The sequence below is a fragment of the Vicugna pacos genome, chromosome 15 (genome assembly GCF_048564905.1).
Source record: "Vicugna pacos chromosome 15, VicPac4, whole genome shotgun sequence".
Lineage (NCBI taxonomy): Eukaryota > Metazoa > Chordata > Mammalia > Artiodactyla > Camelidae > Vicugna > Vicugna pacos.
The window spans coordinates 35,638,310-35,660,268 of record NC_133001.1 but is presented as its reverse complement, the minus strand read 5'-3'; the positions used below and the strand labels follow the sequence as shown (position 1 = coordinate 35,660,268).

Below are 21,959 nucleotides of genomic sequence, written 5' to 3'. Positions count from 1 at the left end.
CAGAAGGAACAGCCCAACTGAAAACACAGAGTTGGAAGATGATGGGCTGTAATTCATAACCAAAGGCTACGAGAACAGAAAATGTGACCTGGGGAGATGGGATAGAAAAAGAAACAGAGGAGTTAAACCTGAAGATCTTTAAGACGGGGCAGAAGAGAAGCCACCTGAGCATACCAGGAAGAGGGGCCAGAGAAGAAGAGGGAAGCCACGGAGGGAGTTGTGTTGCAAGCCAAGGAGAGTGCCTGAAAACTCCCCCAGAAAGTTGTAAGTCAGCTGCCAATGGGCTGTGAGTCTCAACTCAGCTACATGTCAGAATCACCCAAAGACCTTTTGAAAAAATGAAAAATGCCAACTGCTGCCTTGTGCCTCCTGAATCAGACTCTCCCTAGATCTTGCTACTCAAAGTGTGGTCTGAGGACCAGTATCAGCGCCACCTGGGAGCTTGTCAGAAATGCAAACTGTCAGGCTCCACCCCAGACCTCCTTAAGGGATTCCTTGGCCCACTAACCCTTGAGAAGCACCGCCCACAGCAGGCATTTTTATCTGTTGAAGCTACATGAGCAACTCTGACACTTACCCAGGGTTAAGAAACACTGGCCAACACAAAGCATTAATCTGTAAAATTGTACCATGTTGAAAAAAATGAAAGCAATTAAGAAAATTAGTAGATTGATTCCTGTAGACACTCTGTCTTACCTTTTCTTCCTCCTCCTCCTTCTGCCCCAGTGACCATAATAAATTGCTCATGCTGAACATTTCAGAACCCAGATCTGTCCTTTTGTATTGATGTTGTCATCTTCACATCAGCGTGTTTCCATCTCAATGTGAGAAAGCCACTAGAGTCTCAGCGAGCCCATGCCCTGAGCCAGAGCCACAGTCGTTAACACGCTGTTGGACAGGAGCGAAGGTGATCCCGGTATCAGCCATCAGGCTAATGAGAGAAGAGAACAAAAGCAAATTGAGAAACACTTTCTTAAAACCTCTGAAATAAACACATCAATTCTGAACACAGTTCAAGATATAAGAAACAAGGAAAGAAAAATGGTCTGGGAAGAACCAAAATAGATGCTACAAAATCCATATACTATTTTTTTTAACTTCCAACTTCTTTTTTTTCCTTTTTTTTGGTGTCTTTTGTTCATTTTTCAGTTTTATTAGGTAGAATTGTTACAATTTGACTGCACATATACAATGTATTACATGTAAATACATATACACAATATACTTCACCTATTTTTTAAATTTATGTATATGTACTGTTCATTGTTTCTAAGAACATTTAGAGCTTTAGCTTTTTAGACTTACATAGTTATCAAAAGAGTAAAGCCAACCACAAAATAAGAATTAATTCAAAAAGATACATACCCCCTGCTATTAACAGCAACATTATTTATAATTGCCAAGTATCGTAAGTGCACTTCAACAGATGAATGAAAATCCACATACTTTCATTCATTTAAAAGGAAAACCCCCTTTCGTCCTTACTCTCATTAAGTTATTCCAAAAAAGTAATTTTTTTTCATGTAAAAAGGCATTTGAACTGATCGACTGACATCTGGAAGGAAAACCCTTCTAGGAGTGCTTCTCAAACTTTAAAGTGCATGCGAATCACCCTGGGATCTTGCTAAACTGCGGACCTGATTCTATAGGTCTGGGTGGAGCCTGGGTGCCCGCATTTCCAGAAAACAGTAGGCACGGGTGGGCGGCAAGCCCTAAAGAACACCACTGCCACCTGCTGGCGACATTTCACCTTGCAAGCCCGTATCTGGGAAAGAGCGGGTTGGCCCTGTTTGGCGAACACATGCCAAGGCCTAGAACAGTTCTGCTTCCCTTTTGCTTTACCCCGGGCTTTAGTGGCATCTTTGACTGAGTTTGCTTCTCCCAGTCTTCATCTCGAGGATCATGCTTGGCATGCTGCATAGGCAGTTTGGGGGGACACCAGCGGAACAAGAAGGGTGGCAGGCCCTGGATGTCCACGCAGACGGGGACTGAAAGCCTGCAAGTCCCTAGTGATCTGAGGCACTAATTCCAGATGGAGCGGAGTCTGCCAGGCCCAGAGAGGTCCCTGTCGTCGCCCACTTCTCCTCTGGTTTTGATTGCCATGCCCCGCAGCAAGAGAATAAAGCACTCTCAGATCGAATGTTCCCCTCAATCTGCCAAGTCTGTAGTATCACACTTTATGAAATAGTTCTCATCCGTTCTGCTTAAAACTGTGTCGACTCATGGTCATTTTCTTGCTTTCATTAAAAAAAAAAAATCTCTCTGCCACAAAGCTCCTTCTTCTGGGGAATGGGAGGACTCCAGTCCCATTGAAGCAACACAACATGTAATGCAGAGAACAGAAGCCGAAAGTGGCCTCGCGGGCAGTCATGCGGCAGCGCTGAGACCCAGGCTGGTCTGGACAGCTGCATCCCTCCCACAGAAGGCAATGCTGGCCCCTCTGTCCTCCTCGACACTCCAGCCTAGAAATTTCTAACTTTGCAGTCTCTCTCTCTTCTTCTCCACCATGGAATTCTGTTCTGAAATATTTTTTTCCTCTCATCCTACAGTTGTTAAATAACTCATTCCTCATTTTTTATTTATCAGTGGGATATAGAACTCCCAATAAGAAGCCTCTGATCAGCACTGAATCATCAATTTCATTGAAATGAGATGATACAATTTCAGTCGAGAGCAAAGTACTAACTTCTGTTTGCTTGTGACTTTTTACCAATTCTTATTAGCCTCTGAAAGGTTGAAATGCCTTGCAGCCCCCCTCACCACCCCCCAACCCCATCATAACCTTTATCTGTTCGCAGAGGTCCAGACAGCCTAGCCAGAACTGTCCTGATCTTTGTCACAACTAAAAGAAAGGGACAAAAATCTAAGATAGCTACAAACAAGTACAGATATCTGTCAATAAACGTGCATAATTTCTAGGGTTGCCCCACCCGGGAAAGTGAAGGATAAGACTGGTATCCATTTTTCATTCTACAATTCCTGCCCTCCCCTCAACACTGGTCCTGCAAGTCCTTTCCTGACTTTCACAGATGCCAACACACAATTCTAAAAAGTTAGGATGACAGAAAGACTACAGGCTCCCCCCACAAGACTCAGACTGGGTGAATTCCCACATCTGGGGGTCTGCACTTATACGGTCTGAGCCTAGGAGACTGTTCTGAGGGCCTTCTCAGACTTGACTGGGAGGTCACATCTTCTGAAGTATCTGGTTGTGTCTGATACAGAGAATTCTAAAGCAGTCGTGGACCTTGGTGCCCAGTGAAAACCTATTATGGATAGAAATCAATGAATATGCCTTGCATCTTGCTTTTCAAATTTCTCCTTTTGTTGGAATCCCAAGGGGATCTGGTGGAGGGAAAGAGCAGTGAATGCAGTGAGAGAGTCATGGACTAACAGAGTCCTTTTTCGTTCCTCAGACTGCAAGATCGACTTGTCGTTTCTCATCGATGGGAGCTCAAGCATTGGCAAACGTCGATTCCGAATCCAGAAGCAGTTCCTGGCTGACGTCGCCCAAGTTCTGGACGTTGGCCCTGCTGGTCCACTGATGGGTGTTGTTCAGTACGGGTAAGTGCTGTCTTGAATTCAGAAACTAAGGGATGTCCTGCGCTTAATTTTGTGCTGCAGAAAAGTACCAACATATCCTAGAGCACATCAGATTCCTTCTCTTCCCTGATACAAATATAAATGAAAGAAATTGAAGCAATCCAGAGGCCATGTAAAGAAACTCGAGACTTCCAGAAGGGCAGGATGGGTTAATCGAGACTTGTAAGTAAATGGTGTTTGCACTCCTGATTGGTAGAGAGAATAGTTTTCACTGCATGGCCTTGAGATAGGCCTTCACTTCTCCCGCCATCGGTTTCCTCATCTGTAGTTGGAGAAGGGGGACCCCATTCAACCCTGACTATGAAAGTATTTGTTGGAAGGGCTCCTGCACTCCCACCTGTCCACCTATAGGTGAGATACCCCGAAAACACGGTGCTCTATGGTGAACTTTCTCCTTCCTCTGCATAATCTGAGGCTGCTGCACTGGTGCTGAGAAAGCCCACCAGGCAACAGGGAAGACTGGGCGGGGAGGGGAACTGCCCCCATCAGTCAGCGGGTACTTGTGTGACTGTCCCCAGTCCATTTCACTATTCTACGTAGGGTAGAAATCGAGGTCTCATGCTGACGTCCAGTCTCAACTTTTTCTCTTGTTGGGAAAATAAGTCAATCTTATTTCAACTGTGAATAGACAGCTCTCTAAAACAGATACACAGATGTCAACAGAAAATAAACAAAGGAGCAAGCAAGCACAAACCTCAAATAATAGGTGGACTTTTGAGCAAGAATTATTGAGGGCAGGATAATTGTCTCAAAGTCCCACAAAGGACCCCCAGACACAGCCACCCCTCCCTCCCCGCAGCGCTGCAGCCTGGCCTTGGAAGTAGAATCTCACATCAGCCTGGGCACCTCTTGCTCAGAAGCCGCAGTCACGGCCTAATGTCCCTCCTGAAAAGGAAAAATACTGATAACATTCGTGGGGGGGTCTCCAGACCCTTCAAACGTTTCCAGAGGACCTCCAGAAGCAGCATTTTAACCGAGGTTAAGTCGAAGACACTGGAATATTTATTTTTGAGATCACCAAGGAAATAAACAAAAATGTCTTATTTTCTTAAGAACCTATGATGTTTGTATTTTAGAATTAAATTCCAATCACATATTTAACACTATCTTCTATTCCTATGAAGAAAAATAGCTGAGTGAAGTGGCACTTGTATAAAGTCAGAGTCAAGTATATGAAAATAACCAATTGCTACAAATGCCAATCTTCAATGTCAAATGATCTGGAGGATTTTAACTTGAAATAGGACAATACATACTTTGGGTCACTGTTTCTTGGTTTCAACACGTCCACCTGTTTTCATTGCTGTGTTACCTTCTAAAGACAGCAAACAAATAGCAGGCTTCTCCAGGGAGGAAATGGAAGTGTTTTAGTGCCAGCTGTCCCCGGTCAGTTTTATTGGAGGGTTCAAATCTTGGTGTGCCATCTTGCATTAAAAATAGCTGCTTTAAAAGCTGCGTATCCCAAGGTTTATAGGATAATATGAAAATAAGATGATAAATATGTCAAGGAGAAGAAAAATGGCAGGAGAATCGTGTTATGTGCTGATGGGAAAGTGGATTAAAGAACCAACGGAGCAGGGGCGGAAAAACAATTCAGTAAACACTCCTTCCCCTCGGAAAAAAAAACTTTCTCTCAAGGTTTCCCAATATGATCACCGTTTGCAGGGAAGAATTGTTTACCTCCAATGTCACTTTCTAAAAATGCCTTTGCTGTTCGTCTTTTTTTCCACTCAAGGTCTTTATTCATTTAAAGCCCTTAAAGGAGAAGGTGTCTGTTTTCCTTCTCTTTATGCTCACACAGACCGATCAATCCTCTTTGTCCTCCTTCGGCCGCAGCCTGGAGAGGGAAGCATAGTGAACGGGCGACGGGATGTCTTGAATTCCGGCCTTAGCTTTACTGTGTGACCTTAAGCAAGTCCCTTAACCTCTCCACGTAAGGGCTGCCATCTGTGAAGGATGAGGCGTTGGGGGGCGGGCCAGATGATTTATTAGGGCTCTGATGTTCTGTAATTCAGTGACCAGCTCTTGGGAGACGTCCAATCAATGAATGTGGGGCTAACACCCTGGATAAGCCTCCTTTCCCTTCCAGCCTCGGTTCCGATTCTGTGGGATGAATGATCAACAATGATATGACAGCTGCACGGAGGTTATCTGTCCATCACTGGGACGTGGCGAACAAAATAAATCGGAGAGAGGCATCAGAAGAAGGGTGTGATGAGGCTGAAGGGGAAATCCACGCACCCAGCTGGACTTCCTCTTATTTCAGGCACCTGGGTGCCTCCCGGCCCTCCTTCCTTAGCAAACAGTCTTAGTGCCAAAAGAGGGAGTGGGGCAGGAAAGGGGATATGGGGCCAGTGTTTCTGGAAAAGGGCTTTCCAGTGCTCGGCTGGCTGGGAAACTGATTCCTCTCCTGGCATTTTGGGTTCTCACGGGATTCTAGTACCTGATTCACCACCACAGGGAATCAGCCTCACTGTCTTGGAATCACAGAGCAATGGAGCCTTAGAAATCCCCTGGTTCCACCTCCTCGCATTATAGGGAGGAAGCAAGGCTCAAAAAGAAGTGACAATCAGGTGAGGCTTAGGCTGGGAAGGGGCTGGCCAAGGCAAGAGGACTCGGGGTTTGGAATTTCTCCTCCTCTCAAGGCGTCTCACCTCTGTCACCGCTGCTACTGGTCCACATGGAAGACACCCCCCACCCACCCACCAAGAAGATTCCTTAGGAGAGCTGAGGCAGATCTTAAACTTTTAAATTTAGAATTTAGAAGGCTCATACTATTAACAGGAGACAAAAGGCAAATAAGAAGTAAAAAAAAAACCCAGAAGTATAAAAATGGTTTGGATGTACAAAATGCAATGTTCTGCCCCTGATCCCTTAGCATCCTACACAAAGATTTTTTTTTGGGTACAGGAAACAGAAAATCAGTCCACGCAGGCAGGCAGGCAGGTGAAGGAAGAGTCCTGTGACAGGACTGGCAGGTCGTTGGTCACCCCCTCCCTCCTTTTCCTGGATCTCCCTGTCTCCCTGCTTGTCCACTCCATTCTATCAGCAGATCAGATCATCCCCTCCTGGGCTTGTGGTTTCTTCTCCTCCATAACTTCCCCATGCGTTAGCTGGCTCCCTATTTCTGATCCAGGCCAGGGGGAGCACCTGAGCCACCGTGGTGCCAGGATGCTCCCTCTCCCATGTCACTGCCATCCCTGACCCCCACCCCCTGTTAACTTTTCAGCAACCACAGCGTTCCTTCCACATCATCATGCACCTCTAGTAAGAGAGGCAGCGTTTGATACCAATTCAGAGAGCTTGAGTGACTTTCCCAAGAACATACAGCTAAAAGCGTGACCAATGGGGAAAGGACAGATATTAAATTAAAATTAATCCCTAAAATGTCAAATAAAACTGACTTCAAAGCAAAGATTTTGCTCCTCTGCGGAGAAAGCTCCTGATAATCAAAGCTTTCTACCAAACTGAGGACTGAGACACTGCTTGAACAAAAGGCCAGGGAGCAAGCCCTTGTGTTCTGATTTAGAATTAAACAGCCAACAGGCTCATGACTGCACTTAATACAACAGGAGCGCTAAGAGGCCAGATGAAAGGACAGCCAGAGCAAGCAGCTGTTAGGTGAACTCCAGCAAACAGAACGAGCCTAGCCAAGCAGCTGCATTTTAGCTGCCGTCTGGATCCACAGGTGCCAAGTGCCCCCTGGACCTTCACTATGATTTCGTTTTAGTTCCCAGTTTCAGTATAAATGGAACTGAATTGCACATGTGCCTCTGAACTTTGTAATCAACCCTAGGATATCAACATTGGAAAACAGCTATGGAATAAAGCAAAATAGTGGTTTTGCTCCATTTCAAAATGAAACACACTTTTCTCTGCTCGTGGTTCTTTGACAGGTGCCTTATGTTTTATCTCTGAGTTGGGCTGCATTTCCTTACCCTCTAATTTAGCCCACCCACCTCAGCCCCAGACTGAACACCCTCAGTCACACTCAGATGAGCCTCCCTTTCTGCCCAGAAAAAAAGGAAGGACACTCAGAGGCTCCCGTGGATCAGCTGAGCCAGAGACTGTAGGGAAATCAGGGTGGGGGAGGAAGTGAGGTGTCTGGGGGCAATGGGCAGAATAATGGCCCCAAAGCTGCCCACGTCTGAATCCCTGGAACCCGTGGAGATGTGACTTCATATGGCAGGAGGGACTTTGTGGATGTGATTAAAGTTAAGGCCCCTGAGATGGGAAGGGTGTCCCAATGTGATCACTTGAGTCCTTAAAAGCAGAGACCCTTTCCCAGCTATTATCAGTCACAGAGAGATGTGACTATGGAAGAGTCATGAGAAAGATGTGACAGCTGCCTCTGAGGTTGGAGGAAGGGGGCCTTGACCAAGAAAAGCAGGCTGGAGGACAAGGCAGTGGCGGTCTCCGAGAGCCTTCGGGAAGGAGCACAGCCCTGCCAGGGAGACCCATGTCGGACTTCTGACCTTCAGCTGGAAGCCAAGATGTATGTTGTTTAAGCCACTAAATTTACAGCAGAAATAGGCAACTAATACACCTGGCAAGGAGGACCATTCTGTCCCATCTTCTTGAGTCTGCAGCAAAGGGGTGGGGGTGGGAGGGAGCCTGAGGCAAGAGCCACAGCGGGAGGGGCCCAGGAGCTGCAAATCCTGAGGCAGCACAGGACTTCAGGGCAGGAAGCAACTCTGGGGCCTGGACTTCATGTTGCTGTCACCAGGGGAGCTTTTAAAAATGCTGATGATTGGGCCGCATCCCAGACCTGTTAAACTAGAGTCTGGCAAATACCCAGAAGCTGGTATTTTCATCTGTAGCCAAGGTTGAGAATCAAGTCCCCGAGAGGGGAGGAAAGGGGCAGCTCGACTTCCAGGTGCAAGTGGCCATGGCCCACAAGTCTCTCCGGCTCCCGCCCAGTCCTCTTCTCATGCCCTCGGGCTACCCTGCCTGTACAGAAACTGACAGGATCCAGAACAGCCTGGGAGGGTGCTCCAGGGCCCAGTGGCACAGACCGCCTCCATCCCCACCCCTGCCACTTCTCCGGAGTGACAGGCTGGCGAACACTTGAACCTCACGCCTCAGGCACACCACCCCCGGGCTGAATGAGCTGAGGGCACAGTTCACACCCAAGAATCTTACGCTCTTCCTTTTCCTCACCTCGCTCTCCCAGACGCACAGAGGAAACAAGGACTGCCCTTGACTTCCCCCGCTTCCTGACGGTTCCCCTTGACCTCCCATTGCACGTGGACTGGGCTTATCCCCGGGCAGCCCCTTCTCCTGGAGCTCGTTCTCCCTCGATCCCTAGATCATTCTGCTAGAGGAGCAGATGGCCACTCCCATGCACACTAGAACCACTTGGGGAGCTTTTGAAATCCCAATGCCCAGACCAAACCTCAGATCGGTTAAATCACAATTTCTGAGTGTGGGACTCAGGGATCATTCATTTTCAGAGCTCTCTGGGTACTGCTGCTGGGCAACCAGAGAGTGAAGGCACACGTATTCCGCCAGCGCTGTGCTGTCATCTGGAGGATCCTGCATCCCTGCCCCAACCACCCCCCCGCCTCCCCCCACCCCCGCCCAGGCTGCCAGCCTAGGCTGCAGGAGCACCGCTCTCCTCCCTCTTCTCAGCCTTCCTCCTGTGGTCTCCAGACTTATTTATTCTCCTCCCTTCCTCTTATCACTGGCAGCCCCACTGCTGATTTTCTCAACACTCACAGCATCCTCTAAGACATTGCTACTCAAAATGTGTTCCACCGTATCATCTTGTTAGAAAGGCACAACCTGGGATATCACATCCAACCTGCAGAATTAGAATCTACATTTGAACAAAATCCCCAGGTGACCAGACACAGGCTGAGTTTGGGAAGCACCAAGCACTGTCTGTTGCCAAGGCACTCCATGTCCCTGCGCTTACCAAGCCCTGCGATGTGGAAACAGACTGCAAGCCGGAGAGCCCCCTAGTTCCACAGTAATTCTCAGATCAGCAGATTACACACCCACATTTCCTCCTTTCCTTTATTCCTTTCCTTCTTTCCATAATTCTCTATTACCCTGAACACTCGGGCTAGAAAATCCTAGGACACGGCGCCTGTTCTCAAGTAGGTTATAGTCAACCTTCATGATTTTCTAATTCCATATTTGCAAATTCACCTCTGTGCTGAAATTTACTCGTGTCTCCAAAAACCGGCATTCATGGCACTTTCATTGTCGTTTGTGGACATGCACAGACGGGGGAGTGTTTCACACAGCACTCCCAGCTGAGGTCAAACAAGGCGCTGCTCTGCCTTCCTGTTCCAGCTCATACTGTAACAAGTGTCCTTTTCACAGTCTTTTTAGCACCACATTGTTCTGCTTTTCATTGGGGATATTTTTAATAGTCCCAAGCATAGCACTGAAGCGCTATCCGGGTGTTCTAAGCACGGGAAGGCTGTGCCTGCTCATGGAGAAACTGACGGTATTAGATAAACTTCCTTCAGGCCACTTGTGTTGTCGGTCATGACAAAGTTAATGAATCGGTGATTCCGGACATTCAGCAGAACAAAGAGGAAATCCACTGATCTGTATGTGAGCCTACTCCAGAAAGTGCTAAAGTAATTAATATCTATAGAGCATGATGAAGCTATGGAAAAGGTGAAAAAGTGACTGAACTTGGGAATTCATGAAATGAAAATTGATATTTTTTTTAAAGCATAGTGGATAGCATCGTGAGGCTGAAAGCTAAAAAAATTTACCATAACGTTACCCAGAGTCAGGAAAAAACTCAGCTAGCATTTTGTTATACAGAAATACTACATATAATTAATTATTTTTAAGAAACATATATATTAAACTGGATGTCTTGAAACAGAAACACACATAAAACAAGTTTATATATTGATCTATTGATAAAAATGTGACCAGAGGCCCACAAAAACCTAATCCTGTACTTCCCCTAGGAGCCATGGCTCAGAACTTCCTAATTTGATGTTTGCAGCAACTTTATAGAACAGAATGATCGCGAATAACACGATTTGACAGTGTGTGTAGTATGGGAAAGAGGTGATCCCTTGCTCTCAAAGTGATCAACAGTAAGACAGGGGACACTATGGATGTGGGGTGATCAGGTTCCATATTTCTGTCTTATTTTTTAAATCATAAGATTTAGCAAAATATAATTTTAAAAATTTAAATTTTTTCTGTACAAACTTTTGAAAGAAAATTTTATATTTTTGCTTTTGAAATTATTTGTCTACAAGCAACATTTAATTTATGATCAGCTACGATTTCTTCACAATTTTCAGACACACTCAGGAAATCGTGCAAAGTGAGAAAATCTAGCCCTGGGGCTGGGGCTGGGGCTGGGGTTAGGGGCTAGGGGCAGGGGCAGGGGCAGGGCCAGGGCTAAGGGCCAGAGCCAGGGGTCAGGGGTCAGGGACAGAGTTGAGGGTCAGGGTCAAGTTCAGGAAAGAATCAGCTCTGAGGTCTCCTTTTCTCCCAAGGGAATAACTTCCCAGCTAATTTTTATTTCTCGTTCTGAATCTTCAGAGATAACCCTGCTACCCAATTTAACCTCAAGACTCACACAAATTCCCAGGACCTAAAGACAGCCATAGAGAAAATTACCCAGAGAGGAGGGCTTTCTAATGCAGGTACGTGGTCCGGATTCAGATCATCCTGCTACCATGGTTCTCTTTCTATGTGGTTGTCTTCTAACACTCTAGATAGAGGGAGGAAAAAATAATAATCCATCAAGAAATGACTTGTGTAATATCTGTATCTTTTCTAAAGTCTGATTTATCATAGATCCAGGGGTCAAGATCATTATCACGGCCGTGCTGGAGAGTTCCAGCAGATGTGTTTCCGTGGGATGGTAGCTTTCTTCAGGACCAGTAGGACTGCTATTGCAACTATTTCCTGACTAGTCTATAAGTCATCATCTATTTAACGTTAAGTTTTATTAAAAAAAAATTTTTGTAACCAGTTCCATTCAGGAAGCTTCACAGTACCCGTTGGGAAACTTCTTCCAATCAGCTTCTGTTACAGTGATGACTGTGCAGAGAGAGACATGTTGTTTGTGTCAAGCTGAGCCCTCTCCATGCCTTGGCCATGGTGATAGGGTAGGGTGGAGGTGGGTACCAGAATTCGAGGTCAGTGGGGCAGGTCCAGAAACTCCATTTTATCTGCTCCCCAGAGGTGACCAGGCATTTGGAAACAGTTTCACACTAACCAAGCTCCTTGATTCTAGAAATTTCCTGAGGCCCTAGATAATGTGAAGTACATGCTTGACTTCATGAAAGGCATGTTGGGAGGCTCAGTTCCCACATACACACAACCTTTGCTCTCAACTGAGGCAGGCTGTTGACATGGAACCCTAGGCCTAGAGGCCCGGCGTGACCTGCCCAGGCCCACTCGGGTGGGCGGCGCAGCCAGGCTAGAACACATCTTCAGTTCTTAGTGGGGCAGCACCTCCTGGGCCAGCCAGACCTGTGCCCCTGGCGGGACTGGACATGAGATTCCACTGACCCCAGAACACAGTCTTCCATGTCCCGCAGCTCCTGGACCGCGGGGCTCACCCCAAGCCACAGAAGCCCAAGGAGAAGCTCCTGTCACTTCAGGTCAGCTCCTCCCAACCCACACTTTCAGAAACAGCATGGGGTCGGCCTGGGGCCTTAGTGAGGCTGATTCTCAGCACCCAGGCAGAGAACGGACACTTTTGTTCCCTTGAAAGTTTTTCTCACCTGCTTGCCAGTCCCTAAAACTTTTATCATTTTTTTGTTTTTTTTTAATTGAAGTATAGTTGATTTACAATATTGTGTTAGTTTCAGGTGTACAGCAACATGATTCAGTTATACATATTTTCCACTATAGATTATTACAAGATAATGATTATAATTCCCAGTGCTATGTAGTAAATCTTTGTTGCTTATTTATTTACGTATAGTAGTTCATATCTGTTAATCCCAAACTCCTAATTTTTTCCTCCCCCACCCCCCTTTCCCCTTAGGTAACTGTAAGTTTGTTTCCTATATGTGTGAGTCTGTTTATTTTGTATATAAATTCATTTGTATATTTTTCTAGCTTCTACATATATCATATAATATCTGTCTTCTATCTGACTTACTTCACTTAGTAGGCAATTCTCTAGGTCTATCTATGTTGCTGCAAACAGCATAGAACTTCTTTTAAAGAAAAAAACAAGAGAGAATTAGAAGTTAAAGGCTTAAGATGAAACTGGGGAGGGAAGTGACTAGGCGTGATGGTTCCACAATATTGTGAATATACCTAATACCACTGAACAGCACACCTACAACCAGTTAATCTGATTTAAAAAGACAACAAGCCAATAAAGGGAGGGAATGACTGTTTTTCTGGACCTCTTTATGCTGCTGTGATCTGTTCTGTGAGCACTCCAAGCATGAGTTTTGTTTTTCTTCCAGGCCGGGCCATCTCCTTTGTGACCAAGAACTTCTTTTCCAAATCTAATGGAAACAGAGGCGGTGCTCCCAATGTGGCTGTGGTGATGGTGGACGGCTGGCCCACGGACAAGGTGGAAGAGGCTTCAAGGTTCGCGAGAGAGTCAGGAATCAACATTTTCTTCATCACCATTGAAGGTGCCACTGAAAATGAGAAGCAGTATGTGCTGGAGCCCAACTTTGCAAACAAGGTATGTGAGAGCCTGGAGACCCACCCAACGTAAGGTTTCCCCACACTTTGCAAAGCTGTAACAGCCATCCGGGGTGTTTCTTCTTCCTTCAAACAGGTTTTAAGCTCATTTCATGGTAGGAGGTGCCTCCAGTGAGACTAGTAGGTCTGGAACCCGGAATTACCTTCTCAAAGCAACCCTCCCCTCCCCACCCAAGCACCTGGTGAACTGAGGCCAGCAGGAGGAGGAGGGTCCCCAGGGTCTCACACAGAGGCTCCCCGGGGCTCCTCCCACAGCCCCAGGGGACCTCGACTGCGCAGCCCAGCAGGCCTTCACACGAGCTGGCACACTGGCACACACACACTGCAAATTAACTGATCTGATAAACAACAAAAACAAAGGTACTAAACCAGGTCAGGGAGATTAGGCTGCCCCTGGGTTCTGCGGGGATGCCTGGCAGGAGCTGGGGGCAGAACAGATGGGGAGCTAGGCCCTCATACCCACTGCCCCCAAACAGCTCATTTTTTGTATATTTTGCATAGTAGAACCCCACATAAACCCTCCTCCACAGACAGGACCCCAGGTTTAAAAAGGAAAGAAGGTAGTTAGGAGGAGGGGCAGGGGCAGGGGCAGGGGGCTGCCTCGTTCTGGCTTGTCTGTGATGCCCTTGCAGCTCTGAGGTTCTGTGTCTCAGGATCCAGTGGGGCTCAGCCTCCTGCACTAACCCTGCACTTCATCGTCCTTGACATCCTCATCTCCCTCACCTCCCTCACCTCCACGACACGGTGTGGCTCTTACTACACTTACTCTCTCCTCTTCTCCGTCTTATACCCTCAACATGGACTTCCTCAGGACTCAGATCTGGGCCCTCTCCTCTGCTCTCACTAGGTTTTCTCTCTCCAGAGTCTCTCGCAAGGCCACAGCTTCATCCTTCCTTCGCTCACAAGCAGCCACACCCTCATGTCTCCCTCCCTGGTCCCTCTAGAGCTCATTAGCCATCTATTTCCAGCTGATTGGCTGCTCTCCACCTGAAGTCCTGAAGAGCCTTAAATCTTACATATAAAAAGCCAAGTGCAACATCTTTCCAGCCTGCATCCATTCCTCCTCTGACCCCATACATCTCCCAGTCACCAGCATCATCCCAGGACACCTGGGCAGCTCCCACATCACGTCTCATATCTGTCTACTCTTTTCCACGTCCAATGCCACCTCCCCAGTTCAAGCTAGTTCTTTACATCTATTCTTTCTCCCTCCTGGGTCTCCCCAGTTTAGCTCAACTCATGTTTATGAAGAGTTCTTCCAGTCCCGTGGGGTCCCTGCTCCAAATTCTTCATTATTCCCTATTTCTCCTGAGGCCATGTGGCATGTGGTCCCCACCCACCACCTAGACCATCTACTGTGACCGCTACCCACACCCTGTGCTCCAACCACCTGGTCTTCCGTCCACCCAGCACCATCTCTCTCCCTTGCCACAACTCCCTCGGGCCACCTCGTGGGAATCCCTCCTCTCCATCCGTTGGCTGGAATTCGTCTCAGCCTTCATCTCATCTCATGTGCCCCCCAGTCCATGGAAAGTTTTGTGAATCCTACTTAGGTTTTTACAAAACAATTAAAAAATATTGCCTAGAACATTTTAAAGTCATTTCTTGTTTTAAAATAATTTTAAATTCTACTTCATCTGTAGCCATCAGGTCTGTGGCTCTCTCTGTGACCCCTAGAGGGGCAGTGGTGGGGAGGAAACAGTCACTTCCAGGAGCACATCAACCAGGTTGCTCAATGTTGATTTGCAGGTGCCAAAAGTTTTTTCTGGAACAAGCTTGGGCACAAGTAAACAAATATTCACTTGCCTGGAAGCAGGGTTGTCCAGGGGACAGAACCTGGGTTTTGCAGACAGAATAGGTTTGTGTTCCAGGCTCAGGGACTCAAGGATGTCACTTCACAGCTGGCCCTGTTTGTTCCTTCATGACAAAGGGGTTCTAATTCTACTTTGTAGGGCTAAGGTAGGGGTTTAATGAGATAATTTCTCCAAGAACATCTAGCGTGGTGCCTAACATGTGTGGAACCCCTTTTTGCTGGGTGCAGGGCTGCTCTGGAAACATGTCTTTAGCTGTTTGTCGTGTGTGCCTTTTGTCTTCTCAATCGGAACAAAGCTTTCTTTAATCCTCTTGTGGGCTGGTGCCCACCAGTGCCAACCTCATAGGGCTGCCAGTACACGTACTGAGGGGCCTGGAGAGGCATAAATATAAAGCTGAAATCAGTGACTCACCTCTCCCTATGGACCTGCCTAACTGATGGCTCTCCATGAAAGCAGAGACCCAGCTGAGGCAGTGGGAGTGAGTTCAGAGATAACTTGAGGGCACTCTGCTTTGGCGAGTGCCTGGATGGGTGAACCAAGATGGAGAGAGAGCGTTTGGAGGCCAGGCCCAGAAAACGAGTCTGCTGGTCATTCCTCTGCCCTGGGGGTCGAGAGTGATGGTGACAGATTGGAGGATGTGACCCTGACCGGGCAGGTGTCCCTCCCCTGTGTCTTCCAGGCTGTGTGCAGAACCAATGGCTTCTACTCGCTCAATGTGCAGAACTGGTTCGGCCTCCACAAGACCGTGCAGCACCTGGTGAAGCGGGTCTGTGACGTGGACCGACTGGCCTGCAGCAAGACCTGCTTAAACTCAGCCGACATTGGCTTCGTCATCGACGGCTCCAGCAGCGTTGGGACAAGCAACTTCCGAACAGTCCTCCAGTTCGTGGCCAACCTCAGCAAAGAGTTTGAGATTTCAGACACGGACACGCGGATCGGGGCCATGCAGTACACCTACGAGCAGCGGCTAGAGTTTGGGTTTGAGGAGCACAGCAGCAAGGCTGACGTCCTCAATGCCATCAAGAAGGTGGGGTACTGGAGCGGTGGCACCAGCACAGGGGCCGCCATAAACTACGCCCTGGAACAGCTCTTCAAGAAGTCCAAGCCCAACAAGAGGAAGCTGATGATCCTCATCACTGACGGGAGGTCCTACGATGACGTCAGGATACCGTCCACAGTTGCCCATCACAAGGGTAAGTGAGATGGTCCAGCTGCCGAGCATCCCTTGGGCCTGGTTGGGCCAGCGGGACAAGGATGGGACTGTCTCTTTATACACTGGTTTTGTCGACCACCTAATAGTGTTCAAACCATAGGCAGAGCAGGCCCCACTGGGCAGAGAAGAAGGGTCACACAGGGAGCATCACAGAGGTTCCCACCATGTCCCGGCGAGCCCAAGGCCTGCAGGTGACGGGGAGAGTTAACTTCTTTACATCCCACACTCTGAGGCACTGCACATGAAGGGTTGGTACATTAAAAAGGAATCTGACGTATCATTTTACTCTCCATTGAAGACCACCAAACTGGGTTAAGAAACTTGAGGAAAACAGATGTTTGAAAAGAAAAGTACTATTCTTGTAAGCAACTGCGAACCAGATATCAGAGGTCTGGGGGAGACCTCAAAGAACTTTCATTTAAAATATTTAAAGAAACATTCCCATATGAAAACTTGGAAGAGGGCGGCAGAAAGTTTAAAACCATGAAAAATAAGCAAAATATTTTTGTAAATGTTTTGAAACACAGTCCTATTTGAGGCTTTTTTCACAGAATCTGTGTATAATCACTGTTTTGAAGTACCATCAAATACCAGGAAAACACAAACCACCTGAGAAAACCCCAAGAGACAGTAATGATGGTAATGATAATAAAAGTAAACTGAGTGGTCAGCGAGCACCGAAAACATGCAGATAAGGACCAGAGAACAAGGCTCACCCGTTGTGGGGGGAGTTTCTTCTTCTCTACCTACATTTAATTTGGGTTCGTTTGCAGAATTTTCCTTATTCCTTAAAGCTGCTTTTAATCCTTTCCGAAACAAAGAGAGGTATAAAAATAAACAAGCCTTTAGGAACCAGCAGTCCTGGCTTCTAGAAACCGAAGTAACCAGACACTAGGTTCAGACAGTCTTTCTAGCGACTTACTGGGCAGAGCCTGGGGGAGCACTTACCGTGGTGGGACGGCAGGTGGCCCGTGCGCCAGCAGCCAGCAGGCCCCTTGGGCTCGTATCAGCAGAGGGAAGACGGTTTCAGGCTCAGAAGCAATCCGCCCAAAGTTCCAGAGTAGTGGGGGGAGCCTGGTGGACCAGCTCTTGACGACAAGCCCTGGGCTCCCCTGCTTTCTCCAAACGTCTGTCCCCAGCTCACGTTCAGCTCCACTCACCTATTTTCTAGACGTCCCTCTTTGGGACCTCCCCCAGAGGGTCTCAGGGCGGTCTGAGGCGTGGGGAGTCTGGGGAGCGTGAGGGGCTTGATTAGAAAAAGGTGTGCTCGTCTTCACTCTGCGCAGGCGTAACTAAGCTACAGGCCTCCACGTTTAAAGGTCACCAAGCGGGCACCCGCGCATGCCCAGTTGGAGGTCAGTGGGCCTATCCTGTCGTAACCAGCTCAGCTGAACGAGACACACCTGATGCTCAGCTCAGCTGGCAGCTGACTCCAAGTTTCTGGAGAACAACTCGGGCGAACATCTTATTGTTCAGGCTATGTGCTACCTGGAGGATATGCAAGTCTTAAAATGACCTTGATTAGTGAAGGAAGGTGAAATGGATTTGACACCCCACAGTTTCATTTTCATTTAAAAGACCTTGAACTGGCTTTCGATGCATCTAAGACTGAATTCTGTGTGACTCTACACACAGAGCAGGCGTGTACCATGCGGTGCAATCTGCGCCGCATCCAAGTTTCACTTGTCCCAAAATGTCATCCCCTTGCTGCTCCTGGACATGAAATGCCTATCGTGTATTTACTCCATTTTTCTGTTTTTCTTTTCTCCAAAAGACTGTAAACTCCTATGAGACAGCAACTCATCAATTTTACTGCTGCTGGCATACAGCAGATGTTCATGCTTTGGGCACAGTCCTGATTTCAGATTTGGTTGTGTTCAAGCACAATAGCCAAGAGAGTGGCAGGAAGGCAAGGATTCATCTCAGTGCTTTTCTTTGGTGACATTTGCTTCATCTACCTTCTGTCCCCACAGGAGTGATCACCTATGCAATAGGCGTGGCCTGGGCTGCACAGGACGAGCTGGAAGTCATTGCCACTCACCCTGCCAGAGACCATGCCTTCTTTGTGGACGAGTTTGACTACCTCTACAAATTGGTCCCCCAGGTCATCCAGAACATTTGTACAGAGTTCAACTCACAGCCTCGGAACTGAATTCAGAGCAGGCAAAGCACCAGCAAACGCTCTTTCCCAACCGGCTCAGGCACAACCCCCAACGCCGCAGGGGACACACGTGGGGCAGCAAGGCACGCAGGGCTTGGAAATGACGCGTTGTTATTACTCTTTGCCAGTGTGGGTTTTCATACTTCAAACCTTGGAGTTAGAAATTGATTGTAAATTTGTAGAATGAGCCAAAATGATAGGTCGTTTTGGGAGTGCTGGGGATTTTACATTTGGAGAACTGTCTTCAAAATAAATGTTGAGAACAGAACATGGCACTTACAACAGGCTTAACTAGCGCTTTTGCGAGGTTTTTAACATTTTAATTTCCCATTAGAATTCTGTAACTCTCCACAAGTTTCAGTTTTGTCATGACAATATAGGAGTTGCTTAATTAAATGTCTGAAAAGCTTTCATGCAATCCCTCTGACCGTGTCACGAGTAGTGTTCACAGGCTTCGTGGCAGGGCCACCCTCTCTGCTCCTCTCATGTCCTAGAGCATGTGCACCCTCTCCTGGCCCAAGGTGACCACACACCCACGGGGGTGCAGAGAAAATGTTGCCACAGCACGGCTGCTCCCGATTCACCTCCCTTGTCTCTGTTATCCCAATCACTATGTTCCTGTGACATCTAGAGCAGTCGGGGAACGGCCCTGGAGGACCACGCTGAGCTGGCGTTGAAAGCGGTGCGGACGCTCTCGAGCTGCACATCCGAGTCCCATCCCAATACCGGTGGAAGCTGTGTCTCTGGGAATGGAGCCTGAAGGCCAGCGGGTTTGGAGAGCCCTCTGGTGGTACTGATGAGCTGCCAGGACTACTGACAGACCTACAAGGGGTCACCAGTAGAGCTGTTTATGCCTGTTGTTCTGGGTCCCATTTAGTTTAGCATTTGTCTTGGAGTTTTCATTTGTTAAATAGATATTATTATTAATAGTTGCATTAAAATAAGCCAGACTGGGTTTGATTGGACCCCAGTTTTTACTTCATCTATTAGGACATGAAACTACATACGCATAGGGAAACATTCAGAAGAATCCTAAATAGAGATGACTTTCTTGACAAGTTATGTTCTGTAAAAATGTATGTTGGAGAATGATACTCTAAACGGAGGCCAAAAGATAGTACTTGTGTCAATACTTGGGACAAAATATTTACATAGAAATTTTGAATTGAAAATATCATCCGTTTAGCAGAATTTGCAGAGAGCTTACCAAATCTCTCAATACCTGAGGCATTATCGCCGGTTAAAAATCTTGTGGTCTATAGAGAAAGGTGTCAGCAATTTCAAATTTATTAATTATACATTTTACTTTGAAAGCAGTTGCAAACGGATTTGTTCAAAAACTTCAAAATACAGTGGGGGAGGGTATAGCTCAGTGGTAAGAGTGCATGCCTAGAATGCACAAGGTCCTGGGGCTTGAACCCAGGACCTCCATTAAATAAATAGATGAATAAACCTAATTACCCCTCCCCCCCAAATTATTTTTTAGCTTCAAAATACAAAAATTAGCTTCAAAAAGGAGATTCTTCATAAAAATACCAGTGACACATTAATGACAGATTAGCTAAGAAACTAATTAAGGAGCTTAAGTACTAGGAACAATCATTTTGCCTATGATTTTGAATGTGCAGATAATTGACATAAGGGAGTTTTTTTCAATGTTACTTCAATGTATGCATATGAGTTAACTTTCTGAAGAAAAATTTTATTTTGGAAAATAGTTTTGGAATAGAATTATTTTATAGGGACCTTAATATAAAAGCCAACTTGTCATCAATAAGTAAATACTTCCAAGAATAATATAACTTTAATTATTTTGGGTGTTCTCTTTCATTCACAAGATTGTCCCAGTTTGGAAAATAAATTATATGGTCACCCTAGTTACAGATATTGTAATTTTGAAGATAAATGAAACCTCTTCAAACGTGCCCATTGTTGACATGCTGTCAACACATATTTGAGTGTGTGCTGTGTGGAGGAAAGGATCATCACAAGTGAGGTGGCCGAGGCCCTCAGAGGCTACGGTCTCATCAGAACTGTCCGTGTGATGTTCAGGTCACCAGAGGCAGTGTGACAGGAGTCGGGATGGAGAAAGAAGCAGTGAGCCAAGCTCATGCATATTCAGTGGATGAGAGAAGGTGACAGGGAGGTTGGAAGAGGACAGCAGTGACAGGGCTGGAAGGCCGAGGCAATATCTTCAGGGGAGCTGGGAGCAGATCTATCCCAATTCCTGAAACACACGGAGTGAAAAGGCACAAGCAGCCTCCACTCAAGCGGGTTGAAGAAGACAACTGGGCTTCTGGCAAGTGGGGGCGGGAAGGGGTTGAGACCTCTGGGGGCTCACGGGCAGCCGAGAGGAGTGGGAAGGCTGGGATGGGGCTGGGGCAGGGTTTGCACAGAGCAGGGTGGAGGCTAGGGTCCTGGTGGTGATGGGTCCCCTGGGAGGCTTGCATATAAATGCCACATTGCTCAACCTACACTGTGTCCAACACGGCTGGACCACCACTGAAATCTTTAACACCAGAGACAGAACCTGAGAGACAATCTACCTCAAACCCTCCAATGACAAAAAGGAAACCCAGGCCAGAAGAAGACTGTACAGCTGCGAAGGGACAGAACTAGAATTTAGATGTACTATTTTCCCATCTTCTTACTCATTTGACTGCCTTCTTGTGGGGGGAGGTCAGAAACCCATCCTCGCCCCCATTCCACAAACACACTCCTGCTTTTGTACACTCAGGGGCTCTGGTCCAGCCTTTGCACAGCTCTCTGGGTCCTGCCGACTTCCAGCCAATCTCCTAAGGCAAATCTTTCATTCTGTGGTCTCAGCAGAAAATCCCTTCTGTGCCCTTTCTGCTCCAAGTCAACCCAAACAAGTAGACAAGGAGCATCAGGCCAGGTTCTCTGGGTACCTGTGATGTCTATACTCCATTCAACTTAACTGTCCCACCTCTTGGGAGTTAGACCCCTGTGAAAGAGGTTTCTTGACTATAAGTTTTGCAACAAGGCTCTGCTAAAAAATTTTCAGCCAAACTGACAGGCTTCAGGTATTTCTTATTTCTCTGGGCTCTTTCAACCCTCTGAACAGGACAAAATCTCCATGAAGCAAGTTCTCCGGCAGTCTCAGGGGGCCAGCATGGTTTTGCAAAGAAGAGGATGCTTCTGTGACCAAGGCTTTTCCAGCCTCAAAGAGGAGTTTCCAAATAATAAAGTTATTTTCCAGTCACAATCCTAAGAAAAGTTCTCCTCTAAGGTTCCCAATAGATAAGTAGGAAATATGCTTGAATGCATGAATTCAATTACTTTGAAAAGAGGTATTTATTCAACTAATGGCTTTGAGGAATTCACAGTCCAGTGAGAAATCACACACAAATGAATAATTAAAATCATATAATTAATATCACGGGATTATGCACAAAGTACATGGATGGCAACTGCAAACAACCTCATGAGAAAAAAAAAATCATGAAGTGCCTGACAATTAGTGAGTGGGTGCTGCATGCTG

General features: G+C 46.9%; 1 protein-coding gene across 2 annotated transcripts in view; it reads left to right on the top strand.

Moving 5' to 3' along the window:
* Nucleotides 1–18,879, top strand: part of VIT (vitrin) — a 91,536-nt gene extending 72,657 nt beyond the window's left edge. For both annotated transcript variants that reach the window (XM_072937930.1, XM_072937928.1), the window contains exons 10-14: nucleotides 3,417–3,564; nucleotides 11,131–11,234; nucleotides 13,023–13,249; nucleotides 15,763–16,276; nucleotides 18,270–18,879. In XM_072937930.1, coding sequence (XP_072794031.1) covers nucleotides 3,417–3,564; nucleotides 11,131–11,234; nucleotides 13,023–13,249; nucleotides 15,763–16,276; nucleotides 18,270–18,448 — 1,172 coding nt within the window. In that variant the 3' untranslated portion in view covers nucleotides 18,449–18,879. The remainder of the gene's footprint in view (nucleotides 1–3,416; nucleotides 3,565–11,130; nucleotides 11,235–13,022; nucleotides 13,250–15,762; nucleotides 16,277–18,269) is intronic.
* The last annotated feature ends 3,080 nt before the right edge of the window (nucleotides 18,880–21,959 follow it).